Here is a 24085-nt window from a genome sequence, read left to right as displayed (position 1 = left end):
GTTAGGTTAGATCTGTGGAAAACCTCTCTAACTTGGTAGAGCTTAGCTTCTAAACCCTATGTTTCCTCAACATCTTATCAGGTTTTGTGTTAGGCTTTGCTGGGGAATCTAGAGTAGGTCTTACTGTAGGAGGTGGGCCTTACTCTGTAGCCTGGCCTAATTTTTAAAGTGCATCTTACCTGGATGCCCTGGGTGTTGATGAGTGGTTAACAAGGGGTCTCCATTCTCAACTGGGTCTATATGTCATTATCTCCCAATGCTATTGGACCTTTAATGTAACTGTTCAGCTCAGTCCCATTGCAGCTGTTTTTGGATATGTGTCAGGGAGTCTTATCCTCTATGTATGTAGCTCAGCCTTCAGCCAAGGACTCACAGGGGTCTGACCCCCTACTCACAAGGGGTATTGCCCCCTCCAACACTAATTATGTCCCTCTTCCTCAGTGCTCTGCTCTATAGATTACATTGCTTCTGCTTCCCTGAATGCTAATCACTACCTTCTCAGCTCAGCAGGACAGCCATGCTTTGCTTGGGCTGAAGCTTGCTGTGCTGTGGTTGGGAAATTGTACTGAGAAAAGAGAGCTGGGGTGATTGTGGAGTCCACCTTGTGAATTTCTCTTCTTTCAGAGATCAGGATCTTGCATTGCTAGTTATCCAGTGCCAAAATAGTTACTTTATATCAGTTTATGGTTATTTTCGTTGGCAGAAGTAGGCTTGTATCAGTTACTCTATCATATGCAGAGGCAGAAGATCATAACTGTTATATCATAAAATTAAAGTCTGACAATGTTAAGTCTTTGTAAAGAATGGCACAATAGGAACTCACATACCACAGTTGGTGCTAGATTAAATTGTTAGAACCATCTTTTTAAAAAAGTTGAAGTATTGTTGATTTACAATATTATATTAATTTCAGGTGTACATCCTGGTGTTTCAGAATTTTTATAGATTATCTTCCATTTAAAGTTATTATAAAATATTGGCTGTATTCCCTGTGCTATACAATATATACTTGAAGTTTATTTATTTTATACATAGTAGTTTGTACCTCTTAATCCCCTACTCCTGTCTTGCCCCTTCTCACTCCCTCCCCTGACTGGTCACCATTAGTTGTTCTCTATATCTGTGAGTCTGTTTCTGTTTTGTTATATTCATTCATTTATTTTATTTTTTAGAGTCCACTTGTAAGTAATAACATACAGTATCTATCTTCTTTGACTTATTTCACTAGGCATAATACACACTAGGCCCGTCTATGTTGTTGCATGTTACAGCCACCTTTGTAAACAGTTTAATATTACTTACTAAAGTTGACTATTTATGCATCCTAGGAAACATCTATTCCATTTCTAAATGTATATGTATACACACAGATATCTAATAAGCATCAATTTCATATCATGTCCAAAATAGTATAATGGATAGATGAATTGTGTCTTTGTGTATAATGGTTTGGTATTTAGCAGTGAAATAAATTAATCATAGATACAGAAATGGGGATGATTTTTTTCCTTTCAATATGTTTTATTCTGGTGAAGTTACAAAAGTAGATACAAAATATTTTTTTTAAAGTAGTTAACTGACTTAGAAAAATAAAGTTCCTAAAGTTTTAAAAATATAAAATAAAATTTCATGTAAAGAACATTTTAAAATATTTTAGATGATAAGACTAACTTAAACTATTTTCAATGTAGACCAAACATAGAATGTTGTTGTATAATAAATCTATAGCACACTGGTAATCCATTTGGATTTACAGAATACTTGTTTGGAATAGAATCTGATAATGAGAGAAAACCCAAGTGAATTTCAATGCAGTTGCTTCAGTAAAATTACTGCGATCACAGGTAATATCAATATCATCCCCCAGAGCCCTTTACAGTCTGAAATATCAAAATCTAATGCAAAAACAAAGGAAGACCGAGGAACTATTATTTTCCCTCTTTGCCAGAAGTGTACAATAGTAAAAAACCAAATCTAGTTACTGAACTGATATTAGGAGGAAATAATGTCCCTGTTGAAGCTGCTTAGTTTGGTGTACCAGCTGGTATTTTCAGGCCAGAATTCTACAGACAGGAGAGACAGCCACCTACAACCAGGCAAGGGTAACACCAGCACCATGACTGGAGCCGCTTAGAAACAAAGAAAGGGGGATGATTTTTAAAGTAATGCTGGTGTACATCAAATAAGAGAATGGTAAAAGGATGATAATTGAAACTAGGTAATGGATATATAAGGCTTCAGTATACTGTTCTATTTTTGCATATGTTAGAGAAATTCTCAAATAAAAATTAAACTAAAAAAGATCTGGTGAGTGTTATTCATGGAATATATGCAGTATATTATCATATTAAAATATGATTTTATTTACATAAAGTTCAAACACAGGGGAAGTGAAATATATTGCTTAGGGGAACTTTCAAAGGTGGTTAATAAAAGAACAGTTAGGAAATGACCTTCACTAAAATCCATATAGCAGTACCTCTGGAGAAAAGGAAGAGAATGTGATTGGGCAGAAGCAAACAAGGAGCTTTAAGGTATTGTCAGTGTTCTGTTAACCTAGATGGTGGTAACAGGTGGTATTCACAGCTATTAATTTTTATACTGTACACATATAGTTTACACTAAGGCAGAATTATTTTAAAAGACCTGGATGAAAGAATTTTGAGAGTTTTGGGTTGGCATAATCAAGGGAGGCATTATAGAGAAGGATTAGGCTTAGACTTGGCCCTAGTAATGAATATTCTATATTATAATTAACAAAACACTTAATCTAGGACCCACTGTTTTGTTCAATACTCCTGACCAAAAAAAAAAAAAAAAAACCCACAAGAAAATATCTTCCTTTGGAACGCATTCTTCTTGACTTCAGTTTCTCTCTTGTTTTTCATTCAGTCATCCATTTTTTGTTCATTCGTTACAGATATCGGAGTACCTGTGAGGTGTCAAGCTTAGTGATAGGCACTTGTGTACAGTGTTGAGGAAAATAAACAGCAAGTCCCTGATGTCATGGAGTTTACAGGCCCAAGGTCCTTTATGTTTCCCCTGTTTGTTGAGCTTAGACTAGGAACCTCCTTTGTATGTTTGATTTAAGGTGTAGACTAGTCAGCCCTAAACAACTGGCTCATTTCTTGCCTTTTCCTGGGACTCTGCTTGATTTATTTTTCAGGTTTCTGTGGCAGAGAAAATTTTTTTCCCACTGCTAAAACAGTGGTTGTAAAATTTGCCCCCTTATAACTTTTATCAGAATTTCCATCCCTTGATGCACGCAAGAGCTTTTCCTTGGTTTTTAGGCACTATCTGGAAATGTACAAAATCAAAACAGAATAGGTAGTCCAGCTAGTGAAGGTAACCAGTTGGCTTGATTTGAAGGGGGAAAATGGAGAAAAGAGAGCTGAGGACAGAAAGTAGCCTCTGGTGCTGTAAGTAGGTGGACTGTCTCTTAAATAAATGTTAAAGCTTTGTGCTTGTTGCGAAGAACAGTGATGATGAAAATGTTGTGTCTCAAAGAAAGTGGATTGAAGAGTGACTGAGAATTCAATACTACAACAATGTATGTCAGTAAATGAAAAATCAGATTCTAAAGTATCTCCTTCAAAGATAGTGTTTAAGTTAGCTTTTACAATATAAATTATGTAGTTTATAAAATCTGGCCTGTTCCTTCTTTGATGGAATTGCAGTGATGTGTAACACAGATGTATTTTTTAATATCCTGAGAAAGATAATTTATGAAAAATACAGTTTGCAATTTTTAAATTACTGTTTCTTGAGTAAAGAAAAGTTGCTCAACACTGATAGGTCTAAGACCTAACTTATGTGTCTTCTCTAATGCACTGGAATTAAATATTATTTGGGAATTGGTTCTAGAGTCCTTTTAAGTTGAAAACTGAGTATGGCCAAAATACTCTCAAAAGTCCTTTAAACGACTTGTAAAATACGTATGTGGTTTTAAACATAGCCCCACATCATAATATGCATATGTAAATTTATCATATATATAGTAATGTAGCAGGATCGTATTTATAAAATATTCGAGTGTTTCACTGTTTGAAGCACTTGAGCAAATTTATGAAGATTCTAACTTGTTGGCTCTTCCTGTTCATGGTCATCTTTTTCCTAAGAGGCTGATTTTTAAAATAATTCAAATTTAGTCAGTGTTTCTCAACTTTTTTTATTCATGAAAGGCTTTAATTATAAAATTAGGTCCTTGAGGATATGGTGAAACTATACTTGTTTAGATACTTTACATTTTAATCTCTCTTTTTTTTTTTTCTTTTTTTTTTTTTTGGCCGCACTGCATGGCTTGCAGGATTTCCCCGACCAGGGATCAAACCCAGGCCCCCGGCAGTGGAAGTGTGGAGTCCTAACCACTGGACTGCCAGGAAATTCCCTAGATACTTTACCTTTTAATGGTCAGGACATTATTAAAATGTATGCATCCTTTTGTTGGGTTTTTCTTTATGTGAATTAACATTTTAGGGCTTAATTACTTCACTGCATATGTTCATTGAGTAGAATGGCAGTTGCATTAAAAAATAACTTAAAAAGTTACTGTAATTGCTGAACAAGTATAATCAAATTTCTTTAAAAATGTTACTACTATTGTGATGTACTAAAATTGAAGATTGTTTGGGTAGGTGGGATGGGAGCAGGTTGTGAAGTGTCTTGAAGTCTATGTAGGAATTTAGAAAAGGAGCGATTGCAGTTCTTACAAAGAAAAGTGGTATGATCAAAATATGGTTTAGTAAGGTTTAATCTAACAGAGGCATTAGCCTAGGTCAGAGTAGGGGAGGGCAGAAGTTGAGTTAAAACTTATTTATAATAATCCAGGGGTGAAATGAAATGCTGAACCAAAGGGATATGTATAATATGTATGTGAATTTTTTGAACCACCTGTGAGTTAGTTATAGACACTATGCCACTTTATCCATAAATATAAAGCCTGTATCTCTTAAAAACCAGTACATTCTCCTACATAACAATAGCTGTCAAACGTAGAAAGTTTAGTCTTGATAGAATGTTATATCTAATATATAGCCTATATTTAGATTTCTCTAATTGTCTTAATACTGTCCTTTATAACTTTTTATTTATTTTTTGATACCAACTCCAAGAATCACACATTGCATTTAGAATTACATAATTTTAATTTTCTTTAATTTAGAATAATTCCTCAGCCTTTTTTTTTTTTGCTTTTCATGCCATTGGCTTTTTTTTTCTTTGTCTTTTCCATTATGGTTTATTACAGGATACTGAACATAGTTCACTGTGCTATACAATAAGATCTTGTTGTTTATCCATTTTATGTGTAATTGTTTGCATCTGCTAGTCCCAAATGCCCAATCCAGTCCTCCCCTGTCCCCCCTTCCCCTTGGCAACCACAAGTCTGTTCTCTATGTCTGAGTCTGTTTCTGTTTTGTAGATAAGTTCATTTGTGTCATATTTTAGATTCCATGTGTAAGTGATATCATGTGGTAGGTATTTGTCTTTCTGACTTAACTTCACTTAGTATGATAATCTCTAGGTCCATCCAAGTTGCTGCAAATGGCATTATTTCATTCTTTGTTATGGATGAGTAATATTTTATTTTGTGTATATATATATATACACACACATACATACACACCACACCTTCTTATCCATTCATCTGTTGATGGACATGTAAGTTGTTTCTGTGTCTTGGCTATTGTAAATTGTGCTACTATGAACATAGGGGTGCAGACATTGACATTTTTGAAGAATCCAGGTCAATAGTTTTGGAAAATATCCCTCAGTTTAGGTTTGCCTGGTATTTCCATATGACTAGCTTTAGGTTAAATATTTTTGGCAGGAATATTACATAGGTTATGCGCCGTCTTTAGTATATCACCTCAGGAGACATAATGATGTCATTTGGTTTTCATGTTGTCACTTTCCTTCATATGTCTTCTGCAAACAGATGAAGAAGGTACCTGCTTCCCTTTGTAATTAATAAGTGATCTCTGGAGTAATATTTTAAAGCCATGTTCCCCAGCAGTCTTCACTTAGTGTTTTAGCTTCCATTGATGACTTTTGCTTGAATCAGTTTTACTATGGTGATTATAAGATGGTAATTTTTTATTTGTTACTCCCTCTATGTCAGTTAGCATTCTTCTGTAAAAGAGAACTTTCCATTCGTTTTTTATTTTGTATTTTAACTTTCTCTTCTCTCTGTCTGTTTCTGTCTCTCTCTCTTTTTAATGTCAGTATGGACTCTTGAATGGATACCATTCCATTCCAGTTATTCATTTTGATGTTCAAATGTTTCACATTTGGTCAGGTTAGAACTTTCTCAAGATGGCTAATGTATACCAATGTTAGGTCCCCATTGCTTAGCACTTTTCATACCTTATGACATGACAAAATGGCATGCTTGCCTTTACTGGGGGGTGTCTTTTTTTTATGGTAAAATATGTATACAGAAAATTTACAGTTTTAACCATTTTTGAGTGTACAATTTCCGCCTGCTTTTTAAATGTGGTCTTCCCTGGTCCTACCCTTGACCTGCTTCTCTTAGAACTTTGTTATCTTGTCCATAAATGAGAGAATTTATTCCCAGGTTTTTAATCATTAACTGTATGCTAATGACATCCTAGTGTCTTTGTGGGCCTCTAGAACTGTAACCAGTAGCTATTAGATTTTCCAGCTGTGTGTCTCGTGTTCCATAGGTATCTCATTTATATTCTGTCTCCATTTAAAAAATTAAAGGAAACCTACCCTAAACCTCTTTTCTATGTTTTTCTAAATTTTGGTTGGATGCCTTAGGAATCCTCATCAACTTCTAACTTCCAACATGCAGTGTGTCACTAGGTCCTATCCATCCTTCCCTAACCATCACTACTGCCATGCAACAGTTCTGGTCTGCACCATCTCTCTATGGGGTTTGTATACTAGGTTCTTGGCTCTAGTTCATTCTCTTTCTAGCTTTCCTCTTGTCAGAGAGTAGTCTTCCTCCTTCCTTTCTCCTTTCCTCCTTTTTTTCCTAGCAAGTAAGGGAATTTACTACCAGAAGTCCAAGGAGTAGTACTTGCTTCCAGATAAGTCTTTGTCTAGGACTTCAAAGAATGATTTCACATTTCTCTAATCCTATCTTTGGTCTTCTTTCCTCTGTGTTAGCTTCATTTTCAATCAGGCTTTCTCTGTCAGATGGCAAAGATGGCTGCAAATAGTTTCAGGCTTACTTAATTTTCAAAATAAGTGATCCCAAGGAAAAGAATGCAAATCCTTCAAATTTCTAAAATATTAATCCTACTATTTTCCTATTTTTCTTAATGCTCTTCAGTGCTTTTTTACCTCCCTCAACATAAACTTCAAATTGCTTGGAAAACAAGAATTCATGATTTGGCTCTTACATATCTCTCTGTCTTCATTGTGCCACTGCTTTCAGTTTTAAAATTCATAATAAATATCAAGATGCATGTGTTATTTCTTCTGTCTGCACTATTTTTTTACATTGTTTACTTGCCAAACTCCTTTTCATCCTTTAGACTGCAAAACCCAGTTCAGATTTTACTCTTCCCAGGAAATACCTCTTTGATAGTTTTTATTGTCATCCACCCCAGAAAAATCACGTGTTAATTCTAGCTTTTTACCTCATATGTGCCAATTTTTTTTTTTTTTTTTTTTTTTTTTTTTGCGGTACACAGGCCTCTCACTGTTGTGGCCTCTCCCATTGCGGAGCACAGACTCCGGACGCGCAGGCTCAGCGGCCATGGCTCACGGGCCCAGCCGCTCCGATATGTGCCAATTTTTAACTCTTATAGTGAAATGTAATTAATTTGTTTACAAGTCTTATCCACTGATTATTAAGTCTTTTTGGTCCCCTTTTGACCAAGGCAAAGTCTAAGTTTATTTAAAAAACAAAAATTAGACTGACTATAGATTCAATTGGGGTAGACTGTGTAATTCATATCAGCCCTCCTGCCGAGAACAACTGGAAAAGTAGGTAAAAAAATCTGCATGAAAACACAGTAGAGCTAACAATACAATAAAGAATTGTGTGGCTAAAATCTGGAAGAAGGAAATCTGAAGAAGACTGGCATAACAGTCTGCATTTCCCTCAGAGGCATCAGCTAGTTCCAGAAGAAGCAACTGAAAATCTGAAAAGAGATTTTTTGAAAAACTCATGGAACTAGGGTAATAAAAATTGGTGTTCAGAAACCAGTTGGGGACCTCTAGTAAGCCTTCTAGGCTTTGGGAACTCTAAAGGCCTACATCCTAGAAAATCAGGGTAACTTAAAAAGATATGCTCTCGGTAGAGTTAGCATCTGTTCATTTTAATCCCTCATTGGATCAGCATGCTGATGCCTGTAGCCACTTAGTTGAAGGAAAACACAAATCCTTTCTGGAGTAAAATATCATCCTAAGCCTCAAGTTTTCAAAAATAATGTCTACCCCCCCCCAAAAATAATCAGGCATACAAGAAGACAAGATGATATTATAGAAAAAACAAAAGGAACAACAGAAAATAGAGACAGATCCATAGAGATCCAGGTAATAGAGTTATCAGACTTTAGTTATTATTAACATGATTTTTAAAAAGGTAAAATGGAGAATTTAATCAGAGAAGTAGAAATTTTAAAAAGGAATCTAACTGAAATTCTGGAAATGAAAAATATAAAATGAGTGCAATGAACTGGCTTAACAGTAGATAAGTACACGCTGAATACAGAATTACTAAGATGGGTTAAGAAAAAATCAAGAGTGAAGCATGGAGCAAAAAAAGTGGAAAATAAAGAAACTGTTGTCAGAGACATAGGAGATACAGTCCCAAGCTCAAACATACATTTGATTGGATTCTCAGAAGAGAGGAGTGAGAGGATAAGGCAGAAATATTATTTGAAGAAATTATGGCTGACGTTTTACCAAAACCGATGAAAGATATAACAAGAGATAAATTCAAGAGGTCCTATGAACTCCAAAGAATATAAATATAAAGAAAACCACATCAAGGTTATAATTTAAAACTGCTGAAAATAAATAACAAAAGCCAGAGAAAAAGGACAAACTTCTTTAAAAGCATCAATAGTAAGACTTACAGCTAACTTTTCAGCAGAAATAATGGAAGTCGGGAGACAATGGGGTGGTGTAATCACAGTACTGGAAGGGAACTAGTGTTCAGAAATAAAGGTAGACAAATAGTTGAAGGGTACACTTAATATAGGTGAATTTTATGGTATGTAAATTGTATCTCAATGCAGCTGTTTAAAATGAAGGTGAAATAACCAACAGACATATGAAAACTGAGAAAATTTATTTTCAGCAGCTACGCTTTAAAGAAAGTACAAAGAAGTATTTTAGGCAAAGGAAAATGATTCCAGGAAGAAGGTGAAGGTACAGAAAGGAATAAAGAGCAATGGAAATGGTAAATACATGTGTAGATTTAAATAAATATTGACACTAACCACAACAAAGTTGGTATAACTCTATGGGTAAAGTGGATTTTTAAGGCAAAAAGAATTATTCAGGATTAAATGGGACATTTCATAATCATAAAAGGTTTAGTTGCACCAGAAAATATATTAGTTCTAAACTTGTATGCATTTAATAGCAGCCTCAAAATATGTAAGACAAAAATTGATAGGTGTACATAGACAAATTTATAATCATAGTGGAAGATTTTAATACACCTTATCAAGAAAGATGCAAGGTATAGCAAGCAGATGAAAAAATCAGTAAGCATGTGGGAAATGTGAACAACACAGTTAAGAAACTTAGCTTAATTGACAGAAGTGAAATACTGCACCTGACATCTGCAGAATTCACATTCTTTTCAAGTGCACATTAACCCTTATACCATACACAGAAAAATCAATTCTAGATATATTGTAGTTTTAAATGTGAAAGTCAAAATAATAAAACTCATAAAAGATTAATATACTATTTCCATGATCTTTTAGTACAGAAAGATTTACTAAACAGGAAATAACACAATGAAGCAAATGATTGATAAAATGTACTACATTAAAAAGAACTTTTCAACAGAAGATACCATAAAAGAGTGAAAAGGTAAGGTACAGAGTAGAAAAAAGACATTTACAACATTTTGTAAAGAACTCATACACAAATCAATGAGAAAGACAACTGTATAGGAAAATGAGCAATAGAATTGGGTAGTCATATCACACAAAAAAATTATCCAAATAAAATATACTAAAGGTTTTCATCATTATTAATAATCAGAGAAATACAAATTAAAACCACAGTGAGATAACACATCTACCAGAGTGGCTACATATTTAAATTTTTCAAATTTTTGAGATAATTATAGATTCATAGGAAACTGGAAAAATAGTGCAGAGAGGTCCAGTGTATGCTTCACCCAGATAACCTTGAAAGGTTATCTTAGATAATTAAATCTAATTAAATCTGATAGCTTAGATAATTAAACCACAATATTAAAACCAGGAAATTGATGTTTATTATCACAAATGTGTGTGTATACTTCTCTATCATTTTATCACATGTAGATTCACATAACTACTATAAAAGTCAAGGCACTGAATTATTTTATCACCACAAAGATCTCCCTTGTGCTATTAAACTTACACCCATCTCCCTCCCCTCTGCTATTCCTAATCCCTGGTAGCCATTAATCTGTTCTCCATCTCTATAATGTTGTCATTTTGAGAATGTTATATAAATGGAATCATACAGCATGTTACCGTTTGAGATTAATATTTTTTTTAAATCATAATGCCCTTGAGGTCCATCCAAAATGTAGTTTATATCCATAGTTTGGTCCTTTTCAGAAAGACTAAATTTTTAAAAACTGACAATACCAAGTGTTGATGAGGATGTAGAGCAATAGGAACTTTGATATACTGCTAATGGGAATGTAAATAGGTACAACTACTATGAAAACATATTTGCATTTTCTACTAAAGTTGAAGTGCACCACCTGATTCAGCAATTCCACTCCTAGTAAATACTCAATAAAAATATATGTTGTCATAAATCACAGGAATATTTTTGGGATTCATCTCCTAAAGTAAGGGAAATAAAAACAAGAATAAATAAGTGGGACCTAATTAAACTTAAAAGATTTTGCATGGCAAAGGAAACCATCGACAAAAGGAGATGACAACCTACTGAATGGGAGAAATTATTTGCAAATGGTATGACCAATAAGGGGTTAATATCCAACATATATAAGCAACTCATACAACTTAACATCAAAAAAAAAAAAAAAAAAAGAAAGAAACCCGATTAAAAAATGGGCCAAAGAACTGAATAAGCATTTTTCCTAAGAGGATATGCAGGTGGTTAACAGGCACATGAAAAGATGCTCAGCATCACTAATCATCAGGGAAATGTAAATGAAAACCACAATGAAATATCACCTCACACCTGTCAGGATGGCTCTCATCTAAAAGAACACAATAACAAATGTTGGCAAGGGTTTGGAGAAAAGGGAACCCTCCTACACTGTTGGTGGGAATGTAAATTGGTGGAGCCACTGTGGTAAATAGTATGGAGGTTTCTCAAAAAACTAAAAGTAGAGCTACCATGTGACCTGGTATTTCCAGTCCTGGATATATACCTGAAAAAAACAAAAAACACTAATTTAAAAAGACACTTGCACCCAATGTTCATAGCAGCATTATGTACAATTGCCAAAATATGGAAGCAACCTAAGTGTGCATCAAAAGATGAATGGATAAAGAAGATGTGGTATACACACACACACACACACACACACACACACACACACACAAAATGGAACACTACTCAGCCATAAAAAAAGAACAAAATTTTGCCGTTTGCAGTAAAGTGGATGGACTTGGAGGGCATTATGCTAAGTGAGTAAGTCAGAGAAAGACAAAATACTGTATGATCTCATTTATATGTGGAATCTAAAAAATACAACAAAGTAGTGAATATAACAAAAAAGAAACAGACTCACAGATATAGAGAACAAACTAGTGGTTACCAGTAGGGAGAGGGAAGCGGGGACGGGCAATATAGGGGTGGGGTAGTAAGAAGTACAAACTATTAGGTATAGGATAAGCTACAAGGATATGTTGTACATATCCAGGGAATATAGCCAATATTTTATAGTAACTATAAATGGAGTATAAACTTTAAAAATTGTGCATTACTGTATTGTATACCTGTGACATATAATATTGTATATCAACTACAGTTTACAAAAAGGTAAAAAAACATATGTTCACCAAATAAATGTTCTGTAAAAACATATTTATAGCAACATTATTGATAGCAGCTATAGTCTGGAAAGGACCTGATGCTCATCAACAGTAGAATGGATTTTTGTATTTATCTTTTTTTAAAAAAATTAATTAATATTTTTGACTGCGTTGGGTCTTCGTTGCTGCACGTGTGCTTTCTCTAGTTGCGGTGAGCGGGGGCTGTCTTCGTTGTGGTGTGCAGGCTTCTCATTGCGGTGGCTTCTCTTGTTGCGGAACACGGGCTCTAGGCATGCAGGCTTCAGTAGCTGTGGCACGTGGGCTCAGTAGTTGTGGTTCGTGGGCTCTAGAGCGCAGGCTCAGTAGTTGTGGTGCACGGGCTTAGTTGCTCCGTGGCATGTGGGATCTTCCCGGACCAGGGCTCAAACCTGTGTCCCCTGCATTGGCAGGCAGATTCTTAACCACTGTGCCACCAGAGAAGTCCCTAGAATGGATTTTTTAAAATTGTGGTTTGATCATACAATAGAGTACCGTAGAGCAGGGATGGACAAACTTTTTCTGTAAAGAGCTATGTAGTAAATATTTTAGGCTTTGTATGTCATACGTTGACTATGGCAACTACTCAACCCTGCAGTTGTAGCATTGGAGCAGCCGTGTGCAATATGTAAACAAATGGATGCGGTTGTGTTCCAATGAAACTATTTACAAAGACAAACTTTGGCCTTTAGGTGCTGTAGTTTGTTGACCTCTGCTGTAGAGCCACAAACTATAGATGAATCTCATAAAGATAATTTTGTGTTAAGGAAACCATACATTATGATTACTTTTTTATAAAATTCAAAAACATGAAAAATGAATCTAAAGAATTAAAGTCTGAGTATTGGCTGTCTTTAGGAAGAAAGACAGGGCAGTGATAGGAAGGAGCATGAAGGGTACTTCTAGTGTGCTAGTTATATCATCTTTACTCAAATGGTGGTTCCACAGGTCTGTTCACTTTGGACTTATTGAGATATATACCTATGATTTATGCCGTTCTCTAGTGTGTGTGTATACATATATATGTAAGCGGCGGTGTGTTATACCATACTTAGTTTTAAAAGTTAAAAACAAAACAGAAACGTATTTGTGTTCCCATCAGAATAGAACTGTGTTTATTCATTTTTGGTATATGATAAACATACAATAAATGTTCATTGAAGTGGGAGTTGCTAATAGCAAGCTCTGTAGCAAGATAAGGGACAGTGAAGAGTAATGACTCAATTAGCTTGAAGAGCTTATTGAAGACTTTTGGGAAAGCAATTTTGGTATAGGGGAAGTAATCATTTAAGGCATTTTCATGAAAAGAAGATAGATCCTAATTTAAAAGGCTAACTGGATCTAATAAATGGTGTGAGCTGTCAAGTAACATTCATGTTTGAAGACAGAAGGAAAAGATTGTTTGGATAGCTGTTAAGAGCAAGATGCCACAACTATTTTGTAATGATGATGTTTAATTTGGCTCATCAGACAGATACTTTTGTCATGTCTTTTACCTCCTTACACTCTTTTTAGATGTTAACTCTGTAAAGGGTCATGGACCAATTAGCACTGAGGAGTAGTGTAGATGTGATACAGAGTTTATTGGGGAAAACTTACCAGAAGTAATAGAATGCAAGTAGTCCCTCAAACTCTTTTTTTTTTTTCCCACAGCTTCAGCCAGGCTTCGATAGTCTTCATGCATTATGGCCCGATGACCTTCCAGTAGAGAATGGCCTCCACCTCTGTAATGTTTTACATATATGTAGGTCAGGGCAGGGAACATCTATGTGATTATGTAACAAAAGTTAGAAAGGGGCCCTAGGGGCAGGGATGGGCCCATTTTTCCTTTGAGCCAACAGCTTAGACCTACGCAGTATCCTTGCTACTAAGCTTATAAAAGGGGTTTGGAAATGAACCTTCAGAGCCATCTAGGTTTATGTTTCATCACATGTTTCCCACTATTAGAAAAAGAGGCAGAAACTTCTTGGACTAGTGCTAAAGATCTATTAGCTTTCTCCAGCTTCTTTACCAGACCACTGGTTCTAAACAAATTTTGTCATTTACTGAATTATCTTCTAATAAATGATTGCTTATTCCAAGCTTCTCATCTTTGCTCATAGTACCTAATTTAGGATGCTTTTCCCTTTCTCTAAATTCTCATTCTAAGGAGCTGCTTTGTCCCATCTCTTCTGTGATGCCTCCCTTATGATCTCAATTCTTATACCAAATACTATCCACTTTTCATACACTGTCTAATATTATTTTTATGTGTGCATTTCTTTCTTTCCATCTAACTTGTAAATTCCTTAAGCATAGGGAACATGAATTTGGATTACTTTGTAACCTCTATAATACTCTACTGGTCTTGTGTGTAAATGCTCAACACATAGTTAATGATAAGAATGTATGTTCTTATAATGTATTTTAATTATAAAATAGTCATAATATTTTAGGGTTCTTGATGCCTCTTTTAAACTCTGAATATTAATTATTAAGTATAATGCTAGATTCTTTATTAGAACATCTTTTCTATTCGGTTGCAATCAATTCCTGTTTTTAAAACTCATTTTTTGAGATTAGTATCAATTATTGTCTGTTGGTTACTCTATTAGCCAGTTTAGTAATTAGATTCCTCCATTCTACTTCAGCAAGAAGTTGAGAACTTTAAGAAGCTAAATCTCATTAGTAAAGAGCAGTTTGAAAACCTAACACCTGAACTTCCTTTTGAGCCAAACCAAGAAGTTCCTGTAGCACCTTCACAGTCCAGGCAAGGTATGTAAATCTGCTTTTGTGTAAGTGTCTGAATAATATTCAAACAGTTCTAAATTGTTTTTAAAGTTTGCTTTTTTATTTGTGGAAAACATTTAGATATCTGGTAAAAGACTAGAATTTTAAAACTCAACTTTTATTTATTCTTTGGTGAACTTCAAAACATTTTAGAGACTTAAAAATACAGATTGTAAATTTGGTAAGACAGCCATGTAGTAAATGATCATAGTTGGAAGTCCACCTTACTCTTGGTGGATAGGCAGGTAATCACAAAGGTGATCCAGGAGTTGTCTATTATAACACCACCTCATGCTCAAACCCAAACGCTTACTTAAAAGTAGGGTGAATTGGTTGGTTTCTTTATGTGTCTCTTTTGACTTTGAGATTGCTGGGAATGCTTCTCTTTGCAAAATAAGGAAAAATTTTCACTCACTTGCTGATTCCTTAAAATATACCACTAGCATGATTCTTTTGCTTTAAGGCCTTATCTTTGTGTGAAAGTGTAAGTACATTTGGGAGATTTGTAAAATTGAATCTGACATTTTCAGGCAAGTGTAACTGATTTGATTATAGTTTTTCCTGAAGGCAGGTTAAAGAAAAACTTTTAATTTGGAAAACTTCAGACATATGCAAAAATAAAGCAAATTGTATAATAAAACCCCATGTACCCACTACCTACCCATTAGCTGCTTTATCATCTCATAGCCAATTTTATTTCACCTTGACTCCACTCATTCTCTTTACCTCCCACTTGGATTATTTTGAAACAAACTCCCAATCATATTATTCATATTTTTTCATTCCTAAATATTTCTGTACGTATCTTTGATAAGATAAGGACTACCTATTTTACACATAAATAAGCCAGTACCATTATCACATCTAAAATTAACAGTAATTCCTTAATATAAAATATCTAATTGGTGTTCAAATTTTCTCATTCATCACTTAAAAAAAAATCAGAATCCATATAAACTCCAAACGTTGCAGTAGGTTGATATGTCTCTTTTAGTGCATAGGTTCATACTGTTGTGTTTTTTTTCCCTTGAACTTTATTGTTGTAGAAACTAGATTGTTTGTCCTGTAGAATTTCTTACATTCTGGACTTTGCTGATTGCATCCCATGGTTTCATCCAACCATTTTCTGGTCCTGAATTTTCTTTAACTGTGATTTTGATACAGAGCCTTGATCAGATTGAGGCTCATATTTGTGCAAGAATATGTCATATGTTGTGTTGAATACTTATACCAGGAGGCACATAATGCTCGATTGTCTCTCTTTGGTGTCTCTCTGTGATAATCATCGCTTGAAGGTTTATTTCACAAGGGGCTTCAAAATAGTGATAATTCTATTTTCATAATTCCTTCTTAATTTAGTAGATTACTTCCATAAGGAGGATTTCCCTTAATTGACTATTTGTTTTTCCTGAGATAGAGTTCTTATAGGAAAGGGAATAAATGCTTTATTCTTTCACTTTGTTTACTAGTTTTCAAAGTAATGAGCTGGTTCTCTACATCTTTCTTTGCTGACCAATGAGGAGGTTTTTTGGGGTTTTTTGTTTTATTTTAAAATTATCACTATGATCAAAACTATTAGAGCTCATCAAAAAATTTGGTAAAGTTGCAGGATATGAAATTAATATACAGAAATCGGTTACATTTCCATACAGTAGCAATGAACTATCAGAAAGAGAAATTAAGGAAACAATCCCAATTACAACCCCATCAAAAAGAATAAAATACCTAGGAATAAACCTACCTAAGGAGGTGAAAGACCTGTACTTGGAAAACTATAAGTCACTGATGAAAGAAATTGAAGACAACACAAACAGATGGAGATATATACCATTTTCTTGGATTGGAAGAATTAATATTGTTAAAATGACCATACTACCCAAGGCAATCAACAGATTCAATGCAATATCTATCAGAATATCAATGGCATTTGTCACAGAACTAGAACAAATAATTTTAAAATTTGCATGGAAACACAAAAGACCTGGAATAGCCAAAGCAATCTTGAGAAAGAAAAACAGAGCTGGAGGAGTCAGGATCCCAGACTTAAGACGATACTACAAAGCTACAGTAATCAAAGCAGTATGGTAATGGCACAAAAGCATACATACAGATCAATAGAACAGGATAGAAAGCCCAGAAATAAACCCACGCACATCTGGTCAATTAGTCTACAACAAAGGAGGCAAGAATGTACAGTGGAGAAAAGACAGTCTCTTCAATAAATGGTGCTTGGAAAGCTGGACAGCTACATGTGCAATAATGAAATTAGAACATTCTCTACATCATATACAAAATAAACTCAAAATGGATTAAAGACCTAAATGGAAGACCAGAAGCCATAAAACTCCTAGAGGAAGACTTGGGCATAACACTCTGTGACATAAATCACAGGAATTTTTTTTGCATCTTTCTCCTAAAGCAAAGGAAATAAAAGCAAAAATAAACAAACGGGACCTAATTAAACATAAAAGATTTTGCATGGCAAAGGAAACCATCAACGAAAGGAAATGACAACCTACTGAATGGGAGAAATTGTTTGCAAATGATATGACCAATAAAGGGTTAATATCCAACATATATAAGCAGCTCATACAATGGACCATCAAAAAAGCAAACAACCTGATTTAAAAAAGGGCTGAAAAACTGAATAGACATTTTTCCTAAGAGGACATGCAGGTGGCCAACAGGCACATGAAAAGATGCTCAGCATTGCTCATCAAGGAAATGTAAATCAAAACCACAATGAGGGCTTCCCTGGTGGCTCAGTGGTAGAGAGTCCACCTGCCGATGCAGGGGACACGGGTTCGTGCCCTGGTCCAGGAAGATCCCACATGCTGCAGAGCGGCTGGGCCCGTGAGCCATGGCTGCTGAGCCTGCACGTCCGGAGTCTGTGCTCCGCTATGGAAGAGGCCACAGCAGTGAGAGGCCCGTGTACCGCCAAAAAAAAAAAACAAACCACAATGAAATACCACCTCACACCTGTCAGGATGGCTGTCATCCAAAAGAACACAAATAACAGATGTTGGCAAGGGTGTGGAGAAAGGGAACCCTCCTACATTGTCCGTGGGAATGTAAATTGGTGGAGCCACTGTGGAAAGCAGTATGGAGGTTTCTCAAAAAACTAAAAGTAGAACCACCATATGACCTGGCAATTCCAGTCCTGGGTATATATCTAAAAAGACAAAACACTAATTTAAAATAAAGACACATGTACCCCAATGTTCATAGCAGCATTATTTACAATTGCCAAAGTATGGAAACAACCTAACTGTGTATCAACAGATGAATGGATAAAGAAGATGTGGTATATAGAGATATACAATGGAATACTACTCAGCCATAAAAAAGGAACAAAATTTTGCCATTTTCAGCAACATGGATGGACTTGAAGGACATTATACTAAGTGAAATAAATCAGAGAAAGACAGATACCCTATGATCTCACTTATATGTGGAATCTAAAAAATACAAACTAGTGAATATAGCAGGAAAGAAACAGACTCACAGATATAACGAACAAACTAGTGGTTACCAGTGGGGAGAGGGAAGGTGGGAGAGGGATTATGAGGTTAGGGGATTAAGAGGTACAAACTATTATGTGTAAAATAAGCTACAAGGGTATATTGTACAACATGGGGAATATAGCCAATATTTTACAATAACTATAAATGGGGTATAACATTTAAAAATTGTGAATCACTATATTGTACACCTACAACTTATATACTATTGTACATCAACTATACTTCAATTGAAAAAAGAGAAAATTATCACTCTGATCTCATAAATACATTAGATGGGTTTTACTCTACTGTCTTATTGATACTTGGGCCAATTATCAGTTTATTGACTTTTAGCTCCAAATCCACCTTTCATTGCTTTGTTCTGTGATAATAGAGTTGGACTCTTTTTTTAAAATACTATTTTTTCATTTGTTTATTATTTTTGGCTGCATCGGGTCTTAGTTGCGGCACACGGGATCTTTCGTTGCGGCGCATGGGCTCTTCATTGAGGTGTGCGGGCTTCTCTCTAGTTGTGCCATGTGGGTTTTCTCTCTCTAGTTGTGGCGCACAGGCTCCAGAGTGCATGGGCTCTGTAGTTGTGGTGCGCAGGCTCCAGAGCTCATGGGCTCTGTAGTTTGCGGCACATGGGCTCTCTAGTCGAGGTGAGCAGGCTCAGTGGTTGTGGCGTGTGGGCTTAGTTGCTCCGTGGCATGTGGAATCTTCCCAGACCAGGAATTGAAGCTGCAGTTCCAGTCCCCTGCATTGGAAAGCAGATCCTTTACCACTGGACCACCAGGGAAGTCCCTGGAGTTGGACTCTTAACTGTCTTGTTTGCCAGGTGGTTGAGCTTTGTCAGTACTCTAGTTGCTACTGAGTTGGTCATTGTTTCTAGGCCTTTTCTATTGAAAGAGCTTGGAAATTTTTTAAGGAAAATTATGTTACAAATTTGTATTGATCGTTTTTGTTCAAATTTAGGATTACAGATTTTAATTTTAATTTGTTAGATTTTATATTTGTACGACGTTTTACTTATGTGAAAAAAATATCATTCCTAAGCACAGTAACAGAATTGTTTATCCTATGATATAGTAGCTTCAGAATAACAATAATATTAAATAATATTACTATAAATACTAAAGGAAGCTTACTTTTAAAAAAATTCTTCAAATTTTTAAGCTTTGAAATTTTAAAAACTTTATACTTTTAAACTTTTTTTTTTTTTTAACATTCTTAGGGTATTCCACTAAGGATGTTTAGTCTAATTACAAGATTTTTTGTGTTGTTTAATTTGAGTAAATTAAAATTGATAATTTATGCTCCTCACCACATCATAGAATTAAAGTCCCAAGAGATGTATTTTATTTAATTAATTAATTTACTTAAATTCCCGGGATCTACTTTTAACTTTCTTTTTTTTTTTTTTTTTTTTTTGCGGTATGTGGGCCTCTCACTGTTGTGGCCTCTCCCGTTGCGGAGCGCAGGCTCCGGACGCGCAGGCTCAGCAGCCATGGCTCATGAGTCTAGCCACTCCGCGGCATGTGGGATCCTCCCGGACCGGGGCACGAACCCGTGTTCCCTGCATCGGCAGGCGGACTCTCAACCACTGCGCCACCAGGGAAGCCCTACTTTTAACTTTTTAATAAATTCTGCCATACAATACAGTTTTAAAATTCAGTGACTCAAAGTGATTTAAAGTTATTATTGAAGTCAGAGTTAGTGTGTGTAGTTTTTTCATGATAAAAGAAGTGACCACATTTTAAATAAACGAAGATTTCATGTTAGTATCTTTGTTCAGTTTGGCACCTTGGACTATACCCTATGAGAACTATTAAAGAGATATGCAGGGCTTCCCTGGTGGCGCAGTGGTTGAGAGTCGGCCTGCCGATGCAGGGGACGCGGGTTCGTGCCCCGGTCCAGGAAGATCCCACATGCCGTGGAGCGGCTGGACCCGTGAGCCATGGCCGCTGAGCCTGCGCGTCCGGAGCCTGTGCTCTGCAACGGGAGAGGCCACAACAGTGAGACGCCCGCGTACCAAAAAAAAAAAAAGAGAGATATGCAAAGTCTTGGAATAAAGTACAGATTACACTCTCGTCCCCTGATAATCTCAATAATTTTTATTGTTAACTGGGCAGATATACTGCTCTGTGCAAAGGGAAAAAAGGTAGTATCCCATTTTCAAAAGGAAAGAAGCATGGAGGATATGGTTCACAGCTACAAAAATACATATGATTCATTTGAAAATGGAGCCGTCTTAAAGACAGTGATCTGGTCAACCATCAGCACCTTCCATTGCCAATAAGTAAATATTCTCCCGTATGCACAGTTCAGATTTCATCATATCTACCACTCTTCATTTTACTCATTTTACTTAATATCATCCCATGGGCATCATTCCCAAGTTGTTAAGTCCCAAAGAGATAAATTTAACAATGCATAAAAGTAACAGAGAATTAGAGGGAAGAGGGACTTCCCTGCTGGTGCAGTAGTTAAGAATCTACCTGCCAATGCAGGGGACACGGGTTCGATCCCTGGTCCGGAAAGATCCCACATGCTGTAGAGCAACTAAGCCTGTGCACCACAACTACTGAGCCTGCGCTGTAGAGCCCATGAGCCACAACTACTAAAGCCTGTGCACCTAGAGCCCTTGCTCCTCAAAAAGAGAAGCCACTGCAACGAGAAGCCTGCACACCGCAATGAAGAGTATCCCCCACTCGCCGCAACTAGAGAAAGCCCTCGCGCAACAACGAAGACCCAATGCAGCCAAAAATAAATAAATATTTTAAAAAATTAGAGGGAAGGGGCGTGGGGAGATACAAACTACTATGTATAAAATACATAAGCAACAAGGATATATTGCATAGTACTTGGGAATATAGCCATTGTTTTGTAATAACTTTAAATGGAGTATAATCCATAAAAATATTGAATTATGTTGTACGCCTGAAATGAATATAATATTGTAAATCAACTATACTTCTATTTTAAAAAGTCAATATGAAAAAAGATTAACATCAGTAGAAAAAGTAGTTGACAAAACATAAACTGGAGCTTCACATAGACGAAAACTGTATGGCTGGTAAATATGAAAAGATATTATACTCTACTTTGCTGCGATTTGCCAGTTAAAACCATGGTGACATATTATAACCCAGCAGTTTCACTTCAAGAGATACTGTTGCAAATGTTTACCAAAAAGAACATTTATAGCAATATTGTTCATAATATTAAAAAAAAGAAAACTAAAAAAATACCCATTTATAGTAGAATATAATATGTGGCATATTCATAGAAAGGAAAAATATGCAGCAGTGGAAAATGAACGAACTAAAGCTACATGTGACAAAATGGGTTAATCATAAAAGTAGAGGATGTATCAATTTAATGCCATCATATAAAATTCATGGATACATGCATAGCCTGTAGAAACCATGAAGAGCAAGGGGAGGTAAAAATAAAAATTAATGTAGTGTTTAATGCCTGAGAAAAGGGAGGAATCCCATTTGGAAAGTCTGCAAATGGGTTTGCCTGAATCTGTAATTTATGTATTAGCATAGTTGGTGGATTTGTGAGTACCAACTCTATGTTTCTTTTAAATATTGTCTTCCTGGGTTATAGATAAGTGATTAAGCTCTTTAAGTAAAGTCTCAGATATTTACCAAAAGATTTTTTTTAATACAGTGTTTTTAGAAAGCTTAATTTTTTTCCATACTTAATTTCTTGTTCTCATTTTCATTTCTAAATCAACTGTATTTTTAAATCTATATATACATTTATTAATCTTCATGTGCTATAATCTCCAATTAAAAAAATATGAACAGAAAGAATAAGCAAAAATTAAGAATAGAAATCAGTATATTGCTATGATAAGAAATGTTGAATAGATTAACTTTCAGTTATGAAGACAATTATAGATTAGATTTAAAGAATATTCAGCTCTGTGCTGTTGGTATGTCATAAGTATACAGAAAGATTGAAAGGCAAAAGGATGCAAAGTGCTATAAAACAGCGATGGTAATAAAAAGAACTGCTATTGCTATTACAAAATAGAATTTAAAGCAAAAAAAAAAAAGTGTTTGTTTTCACTGTGTTTAATATCTATCTTCCTGTTTATCCCCTATACCCGATTCAAACAGGCTTTTGCCCCTCACACCCCAAATCAGCTTTTGATAGTGCCTCTAGAGATCTCTGTGTTTAAGAGGGGTCATATCAATCATCATCTTCCCCAACAGCATTGGATCAATCATTCTCTGTCTTGAAACACATTCTTCCTATACACTATTTACTTAGTTCTCATTGTACTTCAGGGAGTCTTATTTGCTGGTTCTTCCCCGTTTCCCCAAGCTTTGGATGATTTAGCACCTAGTCTTCAAGTCTCTTCTCTTTCTGATCCTAAATAACTCCTCAGGTAATAGTATTTAGTTTCATGGTTTTAAATAGAATCCTTATACCAATGAGTGTCAAATTTATGTGTACAGACTCCATCCTATATTCCATATAAATAACCAACTGTGTAGTCAACAGTTTCACTTGGATATTTTATAAACATGTCAAACTTTGTATGTTCAAAATCCAAAGTCTGAATTACCACACCTTTCCAAGGACTTCTCCTCCCAGACTTCTACATCTCTATAAATGTTAACTGCATCTTTCTAGTTGTATGGATAAAAAAAAATCTTGATGTTATCTTTGATCCCTTTCTTTTTCAACTTCTATTTCTTATTCCTTCTTATTCCTTTATATCAATTGCCCTTTAAAATATATTCATAACCTAACTACTTCTTACCTTCTCTACTTCTATCACCCTGGCAAAAGCCACCATCATTTTACCACTGGTTAATTATAATAACTCCTAATCTGTCTCTTTCCTTTCATTCCACCTTACAAGGATCCAGAGTTATCTTCTTTCTTTATTTTCTTAAAAAAAAATAAAGTATAATTTATATTCAGTAAATTTCACACTTGTTGGATATACAGTTTTGGGAATTTTGACAGATGCACTCATGTAACTACCACCTACTCAAATTATAGCACAGTTCCATTATTCCCCACAAATTCTCCCATGCTTGTTTGTAGTCAACCTCATGCCTAGCCTTTGGCAGCCTCTTCTATTTTCTACTCCTATAGTTTTGCCTTTACCAGAATATCATATGAATGGGATTGTATAGAGTGTAGCCCTTTGAGTCTGACTTCTTTCACTTAGTCTAATGCATTTGAGATTCATCCATATTTTTGTGTGTTATTTGTTCCTTTTTACTGGTAAATAATATTCTGTTACATGGATGTAAGCATTAGTTGAAGAACGTGTGGGTTGTTTTTAGTTTTGGTGATTATGAATAAAGATGCTATAAATATTTGCTTATAGGTTTAGATGAGACTATAAGTCTTCATTTCACTTGGGTAAATACTTAGTGGGATTGCTGGGTCATGTGGTAAGTGTATGTTTAACTTTATAAGAAACTTTCTAATGGTTTTCCAAAGTGGCTGTGTCATTTTGCATTCCCGTCAGCAATGTATGAGGATTCCAGTAGCTCCACGTCCTCACGAGCACTTAGTATCGTTAAGTTTTTAAAAAATTTGCCATTCTAATAGGTATGTATTAGTATCTCATTGTGA

At 35.3% G+C, this 24085-nt stretch overlaps 1 protein-coding gene across 5 annotated transcripts in view; it reads left to right on the top strand.

Moving 5' to 3' along the window:
• Positions 1–24085, top strand: part of LARP1B (La ribonucleoprotein 1B) — a 134508-nt gene that overhangs the window by 59202 nt on the left and 51221 nt on the right. For all 5 annotated transcript variants that reach the window (XM_060298946.1, XM_060298945.1, XM_030863874.2 and 2 more), the window contains one exon: positions 14831–14954. In XM_060298946.1, coding sequence (XP_060154929.1) covers positions 14831–14954 — 124 coding nt within the window. The remainder of the gene's footprint in view (positions 1–14830; positions 14955–24085) is intronic.

Source organism: Globicephala melas, chromosome 5 (genome assembly GCF_963455315.2).
Source record: "Globicephala melas chromosome 5, mGloMel1.2, whole genome shotgun sequence".
Taxonomy (NCBI): Eukaryota; Metazoa; Chordata; class Mammalia; order Artiodactyla; family Delphinidae; genus Globicephala; species Globicephala melas.
This window is presented reverse-complemented; position numbering and strand designations above follow the sequence as displayed.